Source organism: Eucalyptus grandis, chromosome 5 (genome assembly GCF_016545825.1).
Source record: "Eucalyptus grandis isolate ANBG69807.140 chromosome 5, ASM1654582v1, whole genome shotgun sequence".
NCBI lineage: Eukaryota > Viridiplantae > Streptophyta > Magnoliopsida > Myrtales > Myrtaceae > Eucalyptus > Eucalyptus grandis.
Genome location: NC_052616.1, coordinates 57,846,083 through 57,864,926, shown reverse-complemented (window position 1 = coordinate 57,864,926; position 18,844 = coordinate 57,846,083). Strand labels below are relative to the sequence as shown.

At 40.3% G+C, this 18,844-nt stretch overlaps 2 protein-coding genes across 2 annotated transcripts; both read right to left on the bottom strand.

Moving 5' to 3' along the window:
• Window positions 1-397: 397 nt before the first annotated feature.
• LOC104445710 (calcium-dependent protein kinase 2) lies at window positions 398-5,434 on the bottom strand. The gene is made up of 8 exons (XM_010059623.3): window positions 4,678-5,434; window positions 3,482-3,625; window positions 3,242-3,394; window positions 2,636-2,751; window positions 1,724-1,891; window positions 1,506-1,633; window positions 984-1,083; window positions 398-894 (listed from the first exon to the last, which is right to left on the bottom strand). Exons 1-8 carry the CDS (start codon window positions 5,432-5,434, stop codon window positions 820-822), a joined length of 1,641 nt encoding a protein of 546 aa, XP_010057925.1. The 3' UTR covers window positions 398-819.
• Window positions 5,435-12,664: 7,230 nt separating this feature from the next.
• Window positions 12,665-14,018, bottom strand: LOC104445711. Its single transcript, XM_010059624.3, has one exon. It carries the CDS (start codon window positions 13,981-13,983, stop codon window positions 13,156-13,158), a length of 828 nt encoding a protein of 275 aa, XP_010057926.3. The 5' UTR covers window positions 13,984-14,018; the 3' UTR covers window positions 12,665-13,155.
• Between the last annotated feature and the right edge of the window lie 4,826 nt (window positions 14,019-18,844).

Here is an 18,844-nt window from a genome sequence, read left to right as displayed (position 1 = left end):
CTGGGAGATCATAAACTAATGCAGACTTTAGATCTCACACCTAGATGCTAAGGGTGATGTATCAGATCTGTCATAATTGAAAAATAATAAGGAATTTCTCCAACATCATCAGGCCAAGAGTTGCCCCCAGAAAATCTGTTCTCAGATGCACCACCAAGTCAGCTTATCACCATCCATTTTGACTTTTGAGGAGCTTATCACTGTAATCTCAAGCCACAATTGACTCTAATTAGTTGATAATGCGAATGGCAGAAGAAGAGAATGTCTAGAAATGAAGTGGATAACATTTTAAAGAGACATGTTTCTTGGAAATATGAAGGGAAATGCGCCAATTAGAAAGGCAGGCTCTCAATTCATGAATGCCTTAGATCTTCTGACATATGATGGGATCTGTATCTAAAAATTAACTTAGACTCTCATTAGAAATCAACCTGCTGAACGTACACTAATTCATAATAATAATAAAAAAAAAAAAAAGGTGCATTGTCATATGCACAAAGTCATGAGCAATTACTCGCAAAATAAGACTTCCTCTTTATTGTCGGGTACAGAACAAAGGCCAAATCATAATATACATGATATCCGAGCAGGCATCAACTGCGATAATGAGATGGAGTGAGAAGCAATCATACATCATCCCAGAGAATGAGAAATAGCAGGGATGTGAGCAAGAGCAAAGATGGACTCATTAAACCAAGATGGATGGACCGTAACTCTCCTCATCACTCTACTTCAGATTGATTTATGGAACATAATAGCACTCACCTGAAAGGAAAAATAAAATACTTCTGCCAACAAAGAGCTTTTTAACTATGTGACTTAAAAAAGCTTTTCGGGATGCTGAGATTTACTTCTCATCATTGTGCAAAACTCATCGTAGTCAATCCTTCCATCCTATATAACAACGATCAGAAAACATCAGCTCAAATATGTGTGCGTGCGTGTGTGGGGCCATAAAATCAAAATCAACAAAACTGACTTACATTATCTTTGTCAACCTCTGCAATGATCTCCTTTATGTTGGCTTCATCACCAATGGCGTGTTCCTTCATTGCAGCTTCTAATTCATCTTTGGTAATATAACTGTCACAGCATTTTGAGTGGTAATTTTCATCAACACAGGCTATCCAAGATCTTACTTCATGTAGAAACTACACTTCCTAGCCATTCTTCACGATCTTTTCAGAAACCATGAAATATTAGCACCAAATCATACAAACAATTGTTATTATTATTACTTATTATTATTCTTTTTATTATTGTTTGAATATAATCACATTAAGTTCACTCACTTCTTGTCAGAAGCTGAAGATGAAGTAAGAAAATTCGTTGCCTAGTACTTATAGCTAGAAGGGGCCAACAGGACGTACATGACTGTTGGAGAACAGATGTCTCAAAACCATATCAAGAAGATAACTATTATCAAATGAAGCAAAGCTTGCGAAAAGGAAACTAATTTGCCATAAATTGCTCACATCTCTGTACAAGAAAATATTAACACTCACCCACTGCCATCCTTGTCAAAATATTGGAACGCTTTATGCAGGTGGTCATCTCTCTCTAGCTTGTGTCTATGCATTGTGGCCGATATAAATTCAATGTAGTCAATCGAACCATTTCCATCAACATCAGCCTGTAAAATATGTTGAGAGGGATTAGATTGACAAGTATAGATAAATATGATATACAGTGATCAAGGTTCTACTCTAAATATCTCACTCACAGCTTCCATAAGTTGCTTTACTTCAGTCTCTGTGAGCCGCGATCCTAGTCGCGCCAAACCAGACTTCAGCTCTTCAAAGGTGATCGTGCCACTATTGTCTGTGTCCATGTTCGTAAACATGGCTTTAAGACCTTTGATATCCTCTTCAGAGAAATTTGTTGCAATTACCTATTGACAAAACAAACAAAATGAACAGAATAGGAGGAACCATTCCATCAATGAGTATATCATTCCAAAATAGGTGGTGTATTGTCAGTTTATACTGCCCCAGATATTAAATACAACACATTGATCTAGTCTTTCGAATCAACTGGACAGGATGACTACTTACAAAGTTCTCATGAAATTGCAGCCATCTCTGCTTAAGCAAAGAGATAGAAGTGCAAAAGAAGTTCCTGAAAGTAACTTAACAATAGATTACTTCATCTGTAGTAAGAGAAGCCCAATCCCAATAGACCCACTGCCCAAAATGAATGGATGAGTTGCAATTTTCAAAAACAAGTTCTACACTATTCCCTGATATATTTACAACAATCATCGTTACCATAGCTGGCTTTATTACGTAAAAGAATATTTCATGCAGCTGCTGCCTTGCTACAGGCAAACATTCTTGGAGAAACTACCAACAATAACATGGCTAAATCATAGTTTCCAACCTAGAACTGCCGAAAATAAGTGATGAGAGAATTTCTTCCAGAAGTACCTCTATTTTGATCCTGTTTAATTTAAAAATTTAAAGATTCAATAATCATTGGACAGAACTTCATTTCTGTCTTAATTTTGGATGAAAAATACATTATCAGGAGTCAAAGCACCTGGGAATAATTACGATAACATCACATAATAACAACTTCGCAAATTTCATGATGATTCCTTCTGCACATCACTTGTGCACCTATATAAATGGTTTACCTTCAATGCAAGCTTCTTCATCTCATTCATCGCCCTGAATTGCTTCATCCTGGATAGAACTGCACTGTCTATTGGCTTGTCTGATGCTTCTCCGCCTTCTTTGAGCCAAGGATGTTCTAATTACAACAAGCATCACATCCCAATGTTGGTGACAAGCATATGGACCATATTTTGTCAAGAGTTTCCCAGGTCAAAGAATATTCATATATCAGAATGCCACATTTTCTTTTAGAAAGAAAGAAAAGAAACTGAAGATGAGATACACCATTAAATCCATGGATTATTGTATAGCAACAACAACAGCAATATATAACTGTCATTTCTATAATGGTATGAAACAATCTGAATGCAAAATGAAGAAGGATGCATCAAATCCCCAGCAACAACACAAACATGATAACTGGACAGCCTGAAAAGAGTAAACATTATCCTGAACAGTGAATATCTATGTTTTCCACCAAATTAATGCATGCACATGTATATGTTGGTTTAAAAGATATTCAACAGTAACAGATCCATCAAATAATACTGGGAGAAACCTATAGGCAAGATAAGGCCTACGAATTCATATTATGATGAACTACAGAGAGATTTGGGTTCTATTACCAAGGACTTGGGCAGAGGTGACCCGCTTCTTAGGATCCTGAGTCAACATTTTCCTGATGAGATCCTTGGCACCATCTGATATTGATGGCCATGGGTCACTGACGAAATCAATTTCTCCTTGCAGTATGGCATTAAAGATACCTTTCTCAGTTTCTGCAATATAAATTAAAAGTTTAAGGCAATCAACTGCTGTGCAATAAGCATATTCTTTTAAGCAGCAAAAATATTGACAAAATCTACCTGCCCAGAATGGAGGGACACCACTTAGTAGAATGTATAAAATAACTCCAGCACTCCAGATATCAATCTCCTTTCCGTATCTACGATGTAGTACTTCAGGAGCAACATAGTAAGCACTACCCACTATATCACGATACACCTTTCCTGGGTTGGACAAAAAAAAGGACAAAAGCACCACAAGCACATCAAAAGTATGATGAGTACAACCAACATGCCAAGTAAATTACTTTGAGAAACCTATGAAGTGTGCTCATACTTTAGAATTGATAACACAGAATCAGCATCAGGAGATCACCACTTGCGAAATGGAAATGGCTGATAACGTAATAATTATGGAATTATCAAAGGAAATGAAAAGACATGCTGCTCTGCAATTAACCTTTAGCTAGCACCACTTATAAAGCAAAGGTTGCAGGGCTGAAACTCTCATTCAACTGCAATACCACCTTGCCCCACCCTCTCTCTCTCTTCCACTCTTTCTTTCTCCTCTCTTCTCTCCCCATGAAAAGCAAGCCAAGGCAAAGAAGGAATTGACCAAAATCTGATTAGGGCAAGAAATCCTTTTTAGGGAACAGATTCATTAAGGAATCAACTGGAACTGCAGCTAGTACATTTAAAAGGAGATGAAGCAATTTACTGTAATTAACAAAAAGAAAATATGCTCAAGTTCACCAGATATATCCTCCACTGTACTGTGAGCCTATTATCATCAACAGCATAGCAAGGAACTAGCTTTTCCATGAAAAGATTTTGCAGTCAAGTGATTTTCGAACAGTGGCCATTCATCCCAAAACCCAACCACTGGCCATTGATTAGCAGTACTTTTTTGCTCTCAATTTGCCCAACAAAGCAAACTCATGCACTAGCATTTTCCAAAAGTCATCAATGATTATCATGGCCATCCTTTTCAACAGGACAGCTAATAATTGAATGAAACCGTGGTTCCAGGCTATATTCTTCTTTTCATTTATGATCATCTCTTTTGGAAGACCAAGGTACATCATGAATTATTGATGATGATTGGTCCAACTCTAAACCGTTCCCAGGAGATGTAATGTTGTTGTCAAATGTAAGTGAGGTCATAGTCACATAGCAAACAATTTTCAAGCTAAAACACTGAAAATCCTAACCACAAGAATCTGATAATCATTTCTTGCATAAAAAGAAGTGGATCTTGAAGAGGAATAGAAGTTCACCTTCCTCAATGAAGACGGACAACCCAAAATCAGTGGCCTTCAACATAGCTCCCTCATCCTTGCTTGCCAACAAGAAATTCTCAGGCTTGAGATCACGATGCATAACTCCCATAAAGTGACAAATGTGGACCACGTTAACTATCGCGCGGCAAATGGAAGCAGCAGCTCTCTCAGTATAATGACCCTTGGCAAGGATCCTATCAAATAACTCCCCACCAGCACAGAGCTCCATCACCACATGCACTGAATACCTATCTTCATAAGCACCCCTGAATTCAACGATGTTGGGTTGACCGGAAAGATGTTGCATAATCTGAATCTCTCTTTTCATATCATCCCTATCACCTTTCGACAAAAGTTTTCTCTTCAGTATAGATTTGCAGGCATAAGTCTGGCCAGTGGATTTCTCAGTGCAAAGATACGTTATGCCAAATTGACCTCTACCCAATTCCTTGCCGAGAGTGTAGTGTTGCTTAATCTCCTCAAATGGCTTACCCAGAATTGTATTGTCCATCTTTTGAGCAACCCCACTGCTCACTGGTGCAGGCCTCTTTTGAGCAACCTCACTGCTCACTGGTGCAGGATTACTCGCTGGCTGTTGTTGTTGTGGTCTTGGTTGAGGCATTTGAGCGGACACCTTGTGGGTCTGAACCGCAGCTCCTTGTTGATAAGCTTGGTTTTGCCCTGAGACAGTGGTGCTCGAGTACCCATTTGCGCCAGACTGTGGAGATTTCTCCTTGCTTCCCCGGCAACCCATTTTTCTGACCAGTGATTGGGTGCGGAAAAGAGGATCAAGTGGGGATCTTGATTGATATGCCTGCTGCGCTGGAGAGCAAATTTGGAAGAAAATCCGGTATATCTTCCAAAAAGAGAAGATAGATTCACAGAGTAAGATTTCTAGAGCTCGAGGTTGCAGGAACAGTGGCTACACGGATCAAAAAATTTGAGCTTTTGGTCTTATCCAGTGACTTGTAGCTGGATTTTCCAAAATCTGGCAAGAAAAAGGTGACACAATTTTAGGGATGCAGTTTGGATGTTTTACTGTGTGAATGGATGGGGCCACAATGTGCTCTTATTCAAAAGTAGCCTGGAAATAACCAATAAGAAAAGACTCCACCATAACCAAACAAAAAAAAAAAAAAAAAAAAAAAAGGGCCAAAAGGAAAAGAGAGAAATCCTAAAAAAGACCATAACTTTCCCAACATCTCTCTGATTCGAGGGCTTATTTTTGGAGGGGTTCGATATTCCAATGCAGATGAAATGCTGCTTGAATATTCTAATCAACCATTGACAACAGGACAGAATGAGATTTGTAGTATAATGGGGTTCTGAGAACTGTTCTGGAGAGGGGGGCAGCCTGGCATGACAGAACAACATTAGACGGCGGAGACACATGCTGCTGGGAGAACATGAAGTTCATGTATTAAAAATCCATCGATTGTGTCAAGGGTCAAAAGGGATTTTTTTTTTTTTTTTTTTTTTTTTTTTTTGGTGTTTAAGATGAATTGCTTTGTTTATGTAGCTCATGATGCAACCTAAGTCATGAAATGTAGACAGCTGGTCGGCGGGATTTACTTGATTGGAGTTGACTGCGAGTCTTCGGCTGAGTTGTGGACAAGTAGTGGATGGAATCAGACATCAGGGGGCTTTAAAATAAGAGATGGATGATTAAGAGTATTTCAAATTAATCTATGTGAAATGATGATCTGTTTCGTCATCCTTATCGAGGTCAAACAAATTAAGCACAAGAAAAAAAAAACACAAAAACATTGGAAAATAGACGAAGAAACTATTAAGATTCACTCATTAGTGGCTAGCAACTAAACCAATTCAATTTGGAAACCAAATCGAAACCGACTTTACCAACCAGTTTTAGGTCGGTTGGTGCAAGCCAAGCTATCGGGTGAAAAATTGGAGAACTCACCTTGATTAGTTTGGTTCTCGAGTTAATACTGTAAACCATTGGAGGGTCTAGGGTTTGGGCCAAGAAACCACAAAAATATCCTCTCTTTTTTTAAAAAAAAATTGTCTTAAAAAAGATTGATATATTGGAGAGGGATTTCAAACCTAATGCCTAAATCACTATGCCACATATCTGTTCATGTGGTATGTTTAGTAATGGTTATATTACTTTAAATTTTATGTAAAATTTGAAAAAAAAAATATTACACACTGTTCTCGGGAGAAACCAACCAATTCAATTTTAGGCTAGTTCTTAAGGGAGCTAATACAATTTATAGTTCCAAAAATCGAAAATCGACTCTAACATAATAGATTCAATTTTTTCACTGAATTTACCATCTTGAAATCGATTATTCCTATCGCTAAATATATTGTCACCACACCAATCCATATATATTAGTTATCTAAATAGCATAGTGCCTTATGAAAGTATGTTGATTTTCAGGAGTACAACTAGTCCAATTTGCATTTTAAGATATCCCTAAATCAAGCCTACCCCATACTACATGGAGTTTTCTTAAAAAGAAAAAAGGGGTCGAAAAAGAAAAGATTCAAAATATTTTCTCAAACCAATATCGAATCAGTACCCCTAAGAGGTTGATTGGATGCGGTTAAACACTCGATCTAGATGAGGTGGATTACGTGGTTAAATCACGGAATCTTGATCTCATGTTAATCTTGGAAGGCGGCACCTGCCACTTTGTACTTGAAGCATTATTAGATACAGATGGGCAAGTGCGATGGTTCACATGCATTCATGGAGATGATTCGAGTCAAGATACCTGAATAAATCTGTGTCATGATAAAAAAAAATACCTTATAGAACTTGGGGCGGGTCGAGAGTCGTGTTCTCATCCCACGTCGATGCCATCATCCCTGCTCATGAAAATAAACTTTCAAGAGGAAAATAGGCTGAATAAGAAAGGAGTTCCTCAATTCTTTAGCCTTTTTAAGCAGCCAAAAGCCCACATATGACAAGATCTTTCCTTGGAGCTTGCCCATGATGCTACACCACGGCCCAAAATCTTCATCCTCATCCCCCTACTTTTCTTCAATGTCCAAAGTAGAATGACAAATTGGATTTGATCACATGGACATGAATTGAATTGTCTAGAATCTATCAAGAACGCGAATCTAAGAATTGCTAGATATGTAGCCCAGTTCAGTTGCAGCCCAATTTACTAGGACTCAGAAAAGCCCATCACCTTTATCGTGAATGTTTAAAGATGTCACAATTTTTCGAAGTGTGGAGATGTCCCCTGTCCCTAACATCTGCTCAATTTCAAATTACATGTAACCTTTCTGGTCAAAGATTACATAACCAGGTTTCAACCCCAGTCATGTGACACGAGGTGCTCAATGTCGCTGCACACCTAAGGGTGAGCTACGGTCCATATTCACTTTGAGAACTTGTCGAAACCGGACTAGCTGATTTAGTTCTAGACCAATTTCCAGAAGAATTGACCTGGTTCACAAGTAAAAACTTTGGAAATCCACCAAGTTCGGTTCGATTCACTAATTAAAGATCGAACCCTACCAAACCAACCGGGTTGATTTCCAAGTAGAGCTGGATTTCTATTGATTACGAGGAGTATTTTTAGTGAAATGTTGCTTTTAACTATAAAGAAGTAAAAGGCTTACAATCCATTCACTCCATATAGATTTATGCCTCTCTTCTAGTCTCTGTATCTCTAATTTCACCCAAAAAATGAAAGAAAATAAATAAAATAAAATAAAATAAAAAGAGGGAAAAAACAAAGGAGTTAGGTCCAGGTTCTACTTGCAGACCGACCTAGAATTGACCCATTCCAAAGAGGGACTCAATTTTAAATTATCTAAAATAAGATTTTTCAATTCAGTTCCCACTCCCAAACTTTGAAACTAGATCATTTCGGAACATACTCATCTTTGGCTGCTCCAAACTTCCCTGTTATGCATTTCTTTATTTGCGAATAGGATAATTATAAATGTTCAAGAGTCAAATCCAAAAGTCCTTAAAAAATGCTAATCTAAGTCCCAAGGAACATGGAACCTCTCTTTATGATAAACTTTTCATTATTTGGCTACCAAAAAGTGTCTAGTCCATTTTTTGGGCGCCTCGATCCTTGAACAATCTCACTCGTCTATATTGACCGGCTAATTTCGAGATTTTATTCTTGGAGTGCTCACGATAAGATTTGAACTCATGATCACAAGGAGATAAGCTAACTCTCTTATCAATTAAGTCAACCCGTTATCCGCCGTAATTTTATTCACAGCTATTTAGAGTGAGCTGTAGTTGTAATTTTGTGGTGAAATGCACCCTCCAAGGGCATGAACTGGAGCAGCATTTTGGACAAGTGGGACCGTTGGCCAACCCTTGCAAAAGTTGCAATACACAAAAGAGGCCTAATTTACTAGGACTCAAAATAGCCCATCACCTTATTCCGAATGTTCAAAGATGTCGCATTAACTATTTGAACTGTAGAGATGTCACCTGTCCCTAACATCTGCTCGATTCCAAATTACATGTAACCTTTCTAGTTAAAGATTACATTGTTAACCAAGCTTTGAACCCGGGTTATTCATGCGATACGAGGTGCTGAACGTTGTTGCACACCAAAGGGTGAGCTACGGTCCACATTTGATTAAAATACCTGCTGAAATTGGCCTAGCCGATTTAGTTCTAGACCGGTTTCAAGAGAATTTGGAAATCCACCATGTTTGGTTTGATTCACCAATTAAAAGTCGAACCATTTCTAATTAGAACCGAACCAAATAGGCCGATTTGCAAGTAGAACTAAATTTCAATTAATTACGAGGGCTATTACTTTAAACTAGAAGTTTAAAGAAACAAAAGGCTTACGATCCACTCACTCCCATCTATATTTCTGCCTCTCTTCTAGCCTCTATTTCTTTAATTTCACCCAATAATAAATAATATAAGAGAAAAGAAGGAAAAAAAACGTAGGAGTTAGGTCGAGGTTTTACTTGTAGACTGGCCTACAGCTGACTAGTTTTAAAGGGGGACTCAATTATTGATTATCAGGATATGTACACTGAAAATCTTAAAACTTATTAAAAAAATACAATTGAATTTTAGAACTTATAAAAAAATGCAATCAAATCATAAAACTTATTAAATTGGCACAATCGAATTTTTATGTTAACTCCATCCATTTAGACTAATGAAAATACCAATGTGGCCCCCTTTTTTTTTTTATTGGCAATGATGTGAATTAAGTTATAATTTTCAAACAAAATGTTAATTAAATAAAATAAATTTATTATTATTTTTAAAAAAAGCCAAAGGCAGAGACGATAGCCCTTGCTGACATCGCCCCTATGACTAAAAAAGGTTGGCGAGGGCTTGGTGAGGGTCGTCAGCCCTCACCCAATTATGGTGGCCCTTGGCAAGGGTTGCTAGCCTTGGCCGAGGCCCAACAACCCCCATTAGCCCATTCTAGCAATGAGGGCAGTGGCAACAAGGGTCGACAACTCTTGCCTTTTGGCTATTTTTTCTTTTTTTAGTTTAATTAATATTTTGGTTAAAAATTTAAAATTAAAATGCATTTTAGTCTTGTGTTCCATGTTTTGCCTCATAGGAGAGAGAAAATATTTTAAAAAAACCACGTTAGTATTTCTTGTTTGTTTAAATAGATAAAGTTAATGAAATTACTCAATTGTATTGATTAGACAAGTTATAATATTTGATTATATTTTTTATAAGTTTTATGATTCAAATTGCACTTTTGTTGCAAGTTTTAGGATTTGCAGTACACATATCCGTAGATCATCTTAAGCAAGTTTTTTCAATTCAATTCCTCGTCCTAACTCAAAAACTAGATCATTCGAATCAGGCTCACCCTTAATTGCACCAAACTTTCTGGATATACGAATTTCTTTATTGGCGAAAAGGATAGTTATAAATTTTGAAATGTTGAATCCAAAAGTTCGAACTTAAGAAAATGCTTATAAATGTTCAAATGTCGAATCCAAGGAATATGAAATCTCTCTCTATGATAAATTTTTTTATTTATTTGGCGATCAAGTAGTGTCCAGTCCACTGCTTACATATCTCGATTCTCAGACAATCTCACTCTCCCATATCCACTCAGTTTTAGGATTTTATTTCCTGAGTGCTCATGAAAAAACTCGAATTCAAGACCACAAGGAGATAAGCTAAACTTTTTATCATCTAAGTCAACACTTTATTGACCCTAATATTGTTCACAGCTATTTAGTGGTGAAAGACACCCTCCAAGGGCAAGAGCTGGAGCAGCATTTTGTGACTTGTGGGACCGTTGGCCGACCCTTGCAAAGTCGCAATACAGAAAAGAGGCATAATTTCAAATCCTATTTTCACCAATGCACCAAAAAATGCACCAAATATTCAATCCTATGTTGATTATTAGTCCCCCACAAACCGAAAAGGGATGAATATTTTTTTTTCTCCGTACTTGGAATAATCACCACCCTTTCGAATGCAGCAAGACCACACCACCTGTTCATATTCAAAAGAGGGGTGCTGTCTTTTTGGTCAAAAACACGTCAAATCAGAATTTATTTAATCGCACGTTGTGGAGTGAGAGAGAGAGAGAGGGGGAGGGGGAGGGAACGAGAGAATCTCTTGTTTCCTACATGTTCAAAAATTGATCATGCCTTGTATAAAATATCAGCAATAGCCCCTTTAGATGGCTGCCCATTTTTCCTAACAAACAAAAATAAAATAAATCGAGAGCCAATGGTGTCTCTTTCTTTCAAAAAGGCAAAGCCATTAGGGTTTGGATCCATTCTCAAATGATGTCTTCATGTTTCGTTCAATCCCAGTCCCCCAAATTGAAAGAGAGAAAGAAAGCTTTGCCCCCTAGTGCCCACCTCACAAACCGTCCCCATCACATTCCATCAAAAGCTCCCTCTGGTTTTCCCCAATATCCTCATTGTGGGCGCCAAATTAATTATTTTGTCCACTTTATTCCCCACCCCCCCAAAAGATTATTTCAATCAGGACCATACTTCATCAAGAATTTTTTTTGGGAGATTCTTGACCAAACTATACAGAGGAAGGTCAAGTTAGATCGTGAAGGTAAAGGAAAGAAGGGGTGGACAAAGGACCAGATTCTTTCTTTTTGAATCGAATGTTTAAGGAGGATGGGCAAGTGAATATTTTATCTAAAGGATCTTTAGGGTTCTCCCCCAAGTCAGTCCGTCAATTTTCCTCATCCACGACATTGTTAATAGGCGTGATTAAACCAGATAATCAAATCACTTCTTTATTAATACTCCGTTCGCCTTACTACTAAAGGTATTTAAAGATTTTAATTACTTAAGTGGTTTAGCTAGTCAAGCTTTGAATATGACCAACTTATTTTGCATGCACAAATTAACAAGGAAATATCAGGTCTCTCTTGACTCTGTCTCTCTCTCTCTCTCAAGCATTTAATGGGGAAAATACCTTTGAACTTCATTAGAAATCTACATCTAACCCTAATTTATATATGTAACCTTCCTTATCATACATGTTCAGGGGTCTTTAATTAGGTTTTGTTAAGTAATGCCATTCAAGGAAGCAAACTTTCCAATTGACCTGGAGGGCCATAATTCATTCTACAGAAAGAACTTCTTTCAATTCTATAGGTCAAATGTCTCTATCGTTGTCGTGAAATTTAGAGCCTTCCAATCATCTAATTCACTTACGACATGATTCGTTTTGATCCTAAAGACAACTTCACAAAGTCAGGAACATCGAGACGAGAAAGTTCACATGACGAACTAGGTTCGGTACGTGCACGCAAGTTGCGCATAGGAAACAAAAGTGCGTAGTACATATGCATGGTCGACATGGAATAGAAGCCACCATTGGTCGTGACCTTTTTTGTGTTTTGTCCAGTCCTTTCTCGGGACAAAGCTCGTGGTCATTAATGATTGTCTCTTCCCTTTCCAATTCAATTCAATTCAGTTCATGCAAGTTGGTCACATGATCATCGGCTTAACCAATAACCCACTTCCATAATGCTGGAAAAAATAATAATAATTCCGCATAATAAAAATGGGGAAATAAAGAATATTAATTTAGAGATATTGGTCATAAAATAAAGAAAAATATGAACCGTAGCTCTCTCTCTCTCTCTCTCTAACACTACACCCACAATCCATTACACTGAGATTTGGCTATAAGGTAGAACATGACTCTTTTCTCCTCTTTAAGACAGAAATTTGAAGACCTCTTGAATTTCAACCTAACCAAAAACAGAGGAGACACAGAAAATCTTCAATCGGGCTCGGGCTCACTCGGATCCCGGGTCGGCCCGGGTTCGACCCCGAACCCGACCCGTCCCGGCCGAATCACTGCCCGAGATTAAAAAAAAAAAAAAATTCTTACCGTTAACAATGATGAATACAATTCCCAACCCCCTCTTCTCGTCCCGATATTACATTTTTTTATCGACGGCGAATCTAATTATATAAGGATAGCGGCCGCGGCGGTGGCGGTGGTGGTAATGGTGGCGGTAGCGGCGGCGGTCGTATCGAGTATTATTAGCCGTCGAACCCGGTTTGGCTCCACACCGCGTCGCGCATTCGCCGCATGTCCCGCCCCTTCAGCGTCCGGCCGACGCCCTCGAAGACCGACGTGGCGGCGGACTTCTGGCTCCGGGCGTACTCCCGGGCCAGGTACTCGTGCGGCGGCACCATCCCGGCGTCGCCGCCGCCGTCGTCGAGCCCCTCGTCCGAGTCGTGCATCGACTCCACCGAGCCGACCCGGTATATCTTGCTCCAGTCCGGCACGTTCACCGGCGCCGACGTGGCCATGTGGTGCCCGTGCCCGCCGCGCGGCGACGAGGACGCCGCCGCCGCGTCGTTCCCCCGGAACTGGTGCACGATCCTCGACGACGGCCGGACCCCGGAGTCCTCGAACGCAAACGACAGCCCGCCGCGCGCGGTCCGGCTCCGCCTCCCCCCGCCGCCGCCGCCGCCGCCGCCGCCCCCGTCCTCGGCGGCGAGCGTGGCCCACCCCAGCTGCGAGCCCTCCATGCCGCCGTCCTCCCGCATGGCGTCCGCCCCGCCACCGTCCGCGGCCGACCAGACTTCGTCCTCGTCGAACTCGGCGGCGTCGTTCCCGTTGGCGGCGGCCCCGAAGCCGTGGTGGCCGTAGCCGTAGCTCCCCAGCAAGCGCTCGCTCCGGCTGGACGTCAGTCTCCGGCCTTTGGCCATCGGGAGCGGCCGGATTCCGGCGAATTTGGACGAAACAAGACCGACCCAAGATCGGAAATTCAACGGAGAATTCAAGAAAAAAAGAAGAAGAAGAAGAAAAAATGAAAGAAAAAAAATGCGGGAAGATGAAGAAGCTCTTAAGGGGATTGACATACATAGAGTGCGATCGACAGAGGGAGCGTGTATATATAGCGGGGTTCGCCGTCCGAGGAGGACAAATTTCATTCCACTTGAATTTAAGATGCATTTCGTCTGCATTTATCTGTAGCTTCCAAGCCACGATGGTATAAAAAAACAAGACGGGGGAAAAAATATGAGGAATTTTTTTTAAAATTGAATAGAAAGATTGGAGACGCCACCGCAAGGACGCGCGGCGGTGGAGCGCGTGAGCGAGTTGGCGTTGGAGATTGACTTGACCGAGCGTCGGTCTGGCTCCCAGTGATTTTGGAGATAAAGAACCGGGTCGGGTCAGATCGGGTCGGGTTGTCCCGACCGAGTCTGAGAAGTCTCTCTTGTGAATTTCACTTCGGGCAGCTCTCGTGATGTGAATGGGGGCCTTCAGTATGATAAGCTAATCACCTGACCATTTAACGAAGATATACTTTTGTAATAAAAGCAATGCGGAGTTTATATTTTATTATAGAATTTCGAATTTTCACCCAAGTCATAAGAAAGGGTTGCCTATTGAGTAGAACCGGGAAGTGGAAGTTGTAGCATTGGTGGGTTAGGTTCACGGTCTCAATCTTGTGGAATCAGGGGTCATAGATTCAATTCTCGATTATAGGTTGGGCACCGATCCACCTTAGAATCGAGCACCCCGTCATGCATGTTGAATGACAAGAAGTATTCATATATTGTGCTCGAGTAATTTCATGAGCATAGATCAAAGCATCTTGTCCACATGCATTGACTATGGACAAGGGATTGAAGTTAATTTAATGAGGACATGAGTTAAGATTAGAATTCCCATTTGACCGTTGAAGACAGAAACGTGCTAGCCATCCTACTGGGTATTGCTAAAAGCGGTAGTTGTCAAAGTGCTATAATTTATTGATAATATATATATATATATATATATATATATATTTAAGGGACGAAATTGAGTGAAGCGTAATCACCCGCAATGTTCCAAAAGAATCCAATAACTAAATCTTATTGTCGCTTAATAAATATCTTAGCGGTGCATGTTGACATTCTTCAGTCATTTGTTTCCATCTCTCTACACTAGGAAACTATTATAGGGTTATCATATGCTTTTCATAAGCATGATCTCCTAGCCACCTACCCTAAACACAATTTTATGATAATGAAATGAGTCCCAACAAAAGTGAATTGTTCAAAGTCAAATGATCAACATAATGGAGACACTTCACAAATTCTTTTATGAGTAACTACATGAAAATTCCCTTGAGTGCCAAAGTTTTCCAAAGGAAAGTCATAAGGTCAGCATTTGGAGAAATTCCACAGAGATATGCACAAGCTTAATTTCCCCATAATCTTCTCCGAAATTTCTCGGTAATTATCGGAAAAAGTCAAGCCACAAAAAATAATGTTCAAATTCACCGAGGAATATATATATAATATGAGGAAAAAATTGACATGATTGATTTTAAAAGATGACTCCATATGCAATATGATTCTTAGTTTTTTTAATTTGGTCAACGTGGTTCCTAAACTTTAACTTATGAGCAACATCATTGCTGAAATTTTAATTTGATAAATATGGTTTCCAAACTTTCCGTACATGTTCAAACTAATTTTTAAACTATAGAAAGATATTCAATGTTATTTCTAAACTTAAATGTATGGAAAGATAACATTGGTTATATTAATATAATCTAGGGATTATTTTAAACATTCATAAAAAATTTAGAAAATGTATTAAATAAATTAAAAGTTCATATTGCATATCGAACGTAGATGTCGCGGTGGCGTTTGGTGCGCACGCGCCTCTGGCGCTGTGCAGTATTCACGTCGAAGAATCCCCCTTATCAGATCCGTCCACGTCAGATTCTAACCAGGCGCGGGGCCCGCTCTCCACGTGGGTGCGCAACCTACGCCCCCTCCTCGCAATTTTGTCCTGTTGCGTCCCTACACGTGTACTCCCAACACCGGTGGGGCCCAACCTGGGAGACGGTCTTGTCATGTGGAAAATTAGCGCATGGTTTTCACACGCACGACCCTCTTTACATCGTAGCAAAATCAATTAATTTTTTTTAAAAAAAAAGTATGGTCTTGTCAACAATGCCAATGGCCAATCAAATTGGTCATTATGACCAAAAAGAAAAAAAAAAAAATTCAAATTGGTGACGCTAATCCTCTAATTTCGAGAGTAGAGTTCAAAACTTGATTGAATTGAAATCAAATTCATTTGTTCCATGAAAATGAGCAATTTAAATAATATATTTTTTTGAAAAATTATCGCTTGTGTCACTTACAAAAAAAAATAAAAAATGGAAGATCATTTTGCTCGTCTACGAAAAATGATTAGATATGACTTTTCATCGATAATGAAAATATTTTTCATTGACTAATAATTTTATACAATACCAACAATTATTTTTTAGAAAAATGTCTTCTAAAACATTCATTTTTTTCGCGAAACAAAACAGAACCTTACTCAAATTGAATCGAACTCGATTGTCGTGCCAAACACGCACCCTAGGCACGATAATAATGTCAATCGTGCCAAACACGCACCCTTGGCACGATAATCATGTCAATCATCCATCTGACTATACCCTTACATAAAACGATGTTTAAAGTGATCAGAGACAAATCCCGCATCGGCACGCTACGCAATGTCAAAATAAATATAAAGAAAAAAGGCGAGCTTCCTCGATTATCGCGCCACCAGGTCCAAATCATGACATGCCATGATAAGCAAAATCGATGGTCTAGATATATAGGGTGAGTGCATGAATTGTTGGTTTGAGGATGTTGTATTGAGAGAGATGGTTTTATCTTTTCATATTTTCTATGGTTTAAACCAGCACCAGTTGTTAGGACGGAATTGCGAAGCAAGAAAAAGGGAGTGGCTTTTGCACAATGGACGGTCGAGAGGGCCTTAGGAAGAGGGGGCCCCACCCTTTGTCTTTTGTGGAGTGAGCCAAGAGGGAGGGCGACTTCACTTTCACGCATCACTTTCACCGTCGATTCATTGCCAAATCGAACGCACCGCAACCGCTCAAAATCTTGCGTGCACCACCCTAATTGGTTGTATTTTCGGGACAAGTTTACTTTTTTTTTTTTTTTTTTAGAACTTGCGGTGACCCGTAACTTTACCTGATCTCTAGTTGTGTCACGTCACGTCGAGAACGTTCTCGAAAGATTGTTACAATTCACCGTCGATATCATTTAGGTCCAAGCACGTTTAAATCGACTTGATGGTTGAATAGGTCACTATTGGGAGTTCGCTCTCAAGGACCCCCTTCAATGAGCTTGGGCCCGGGTCGGCGAACCTACCGAGTGCTTGTCTGGGTTCGCCGGCCATGGACCTTAATTGGATCAATGTTGTTGAGCATCCTATGAATTGTGAATGTTATGCCTATAGCTCCTTGTAGCGGGAATGTGTCGTGCCGAGAATGTTCTCGAAAGATTGTTACATTCACCACGGGCCTTGTTTGGGTCCAAGCGCGTCCGAATTGAAGACCCTTTTGATGATTGGATAGGACACCGTTGGGAGTTCGCTCTCAAGGACCCCCTCAATGAGCTAGGGGCCTGGTCGGCGTGGAATCAAGGTCATCTCAGGGACCTACCAGGTGCTTGTTTGGGTTCGCCAGCCGTGGACCCTGGCTGGATCAATGTGGTCAAGCATCCTATGCATTGTGCATGCTATATGGGAGGGTTCTGCCCCCCTTTACTCTCGACATCGACATCGACATTGACCTCGCTTCGAGTCGCGCTGATCGAATTGATGATTTTCCTTGTTTGTACTTCGAGCATACCGCGTCGCGACGGACCGACAGCTTCTCTCTAATGTATCGACTAGGTTTAGGTTAAATTATGTCTGTTCAAAGTTTCAATCAAGCATGTTCATCATCTCGTCCTTCGATCGTCCTGCACGTTGCTCATAATTGAATGCGCACGCGTGGTTCCTTGAATCTTTCACTAGGGTTCATGACAATTCTCGCTCCGTTTCATCGTACCGACATGTCGCGCTCGAGGCTCCGTATCGCCTAATCTATGGAAATGCTCGTATTGAACATCGGCCTAATCGTGCACCGATGATCTTCCGAGCTCAGAAGCAACCGATTCAAAATCTTCGTTATGCATCTGTTTGACTGCGTACTTGTCGCGGTACATGAACTTTCCCACACGCAACTCCCGCAGTCCGAAATCGATAAGCTCGGCACTTGCATGATCGGGCTACCGACCGTGCTTCCTGACCTTTCATGAAAGTAAAGATTCGAGCTGCGTGTTGAAAGAACGCGCGGAGGGACAAGAACAGATGTGCAGAAAGAGGCAACAACATGTGTCGGAATGAGGAGATTGATTGTAACGTGACATTCGCTCACGCTTCTTCTCCGCAAGTCGACAAGAAAAACCCTTGTTGGCGGGGCGTGGCAGTAAAATATTTTCTTGGCGGCTTGGTTCTGAGGGCGGCCTCCAAAAGGAACGGTCCAAAGATGAGATGGACCTCCCCGGTTCTTGATTATCTCGTTTCAATATTCTTTTTGAGGGAAGGAAAGTGGAGATCTTTTGGCATATTAGTCACAGCAGTAAGGTGAAAATTAGTGAAACCCAAAAGGCCAAAAGCAGTGCATGACCCACCCTTTTGTGTGTCTTCTGTATTTTGAGCATGACAGCTTTTGATCTCTCAAGCAAAGTCCAGAGGGATTGGAGCACAAAGACAAGATCTGGGTGTGTCATCTTTCTCAGAATCGGAATCTCACCTGCTACTACTGCTGCCGGTGCCTTAGCCTCGAGCTAACCCCAGAAGCCATTTTTGTTCTCTTTTCGCATGTGATGAGCTCATTGCTTTTTTCTTTTCTTTTTCCCTGATGGGTGAGTT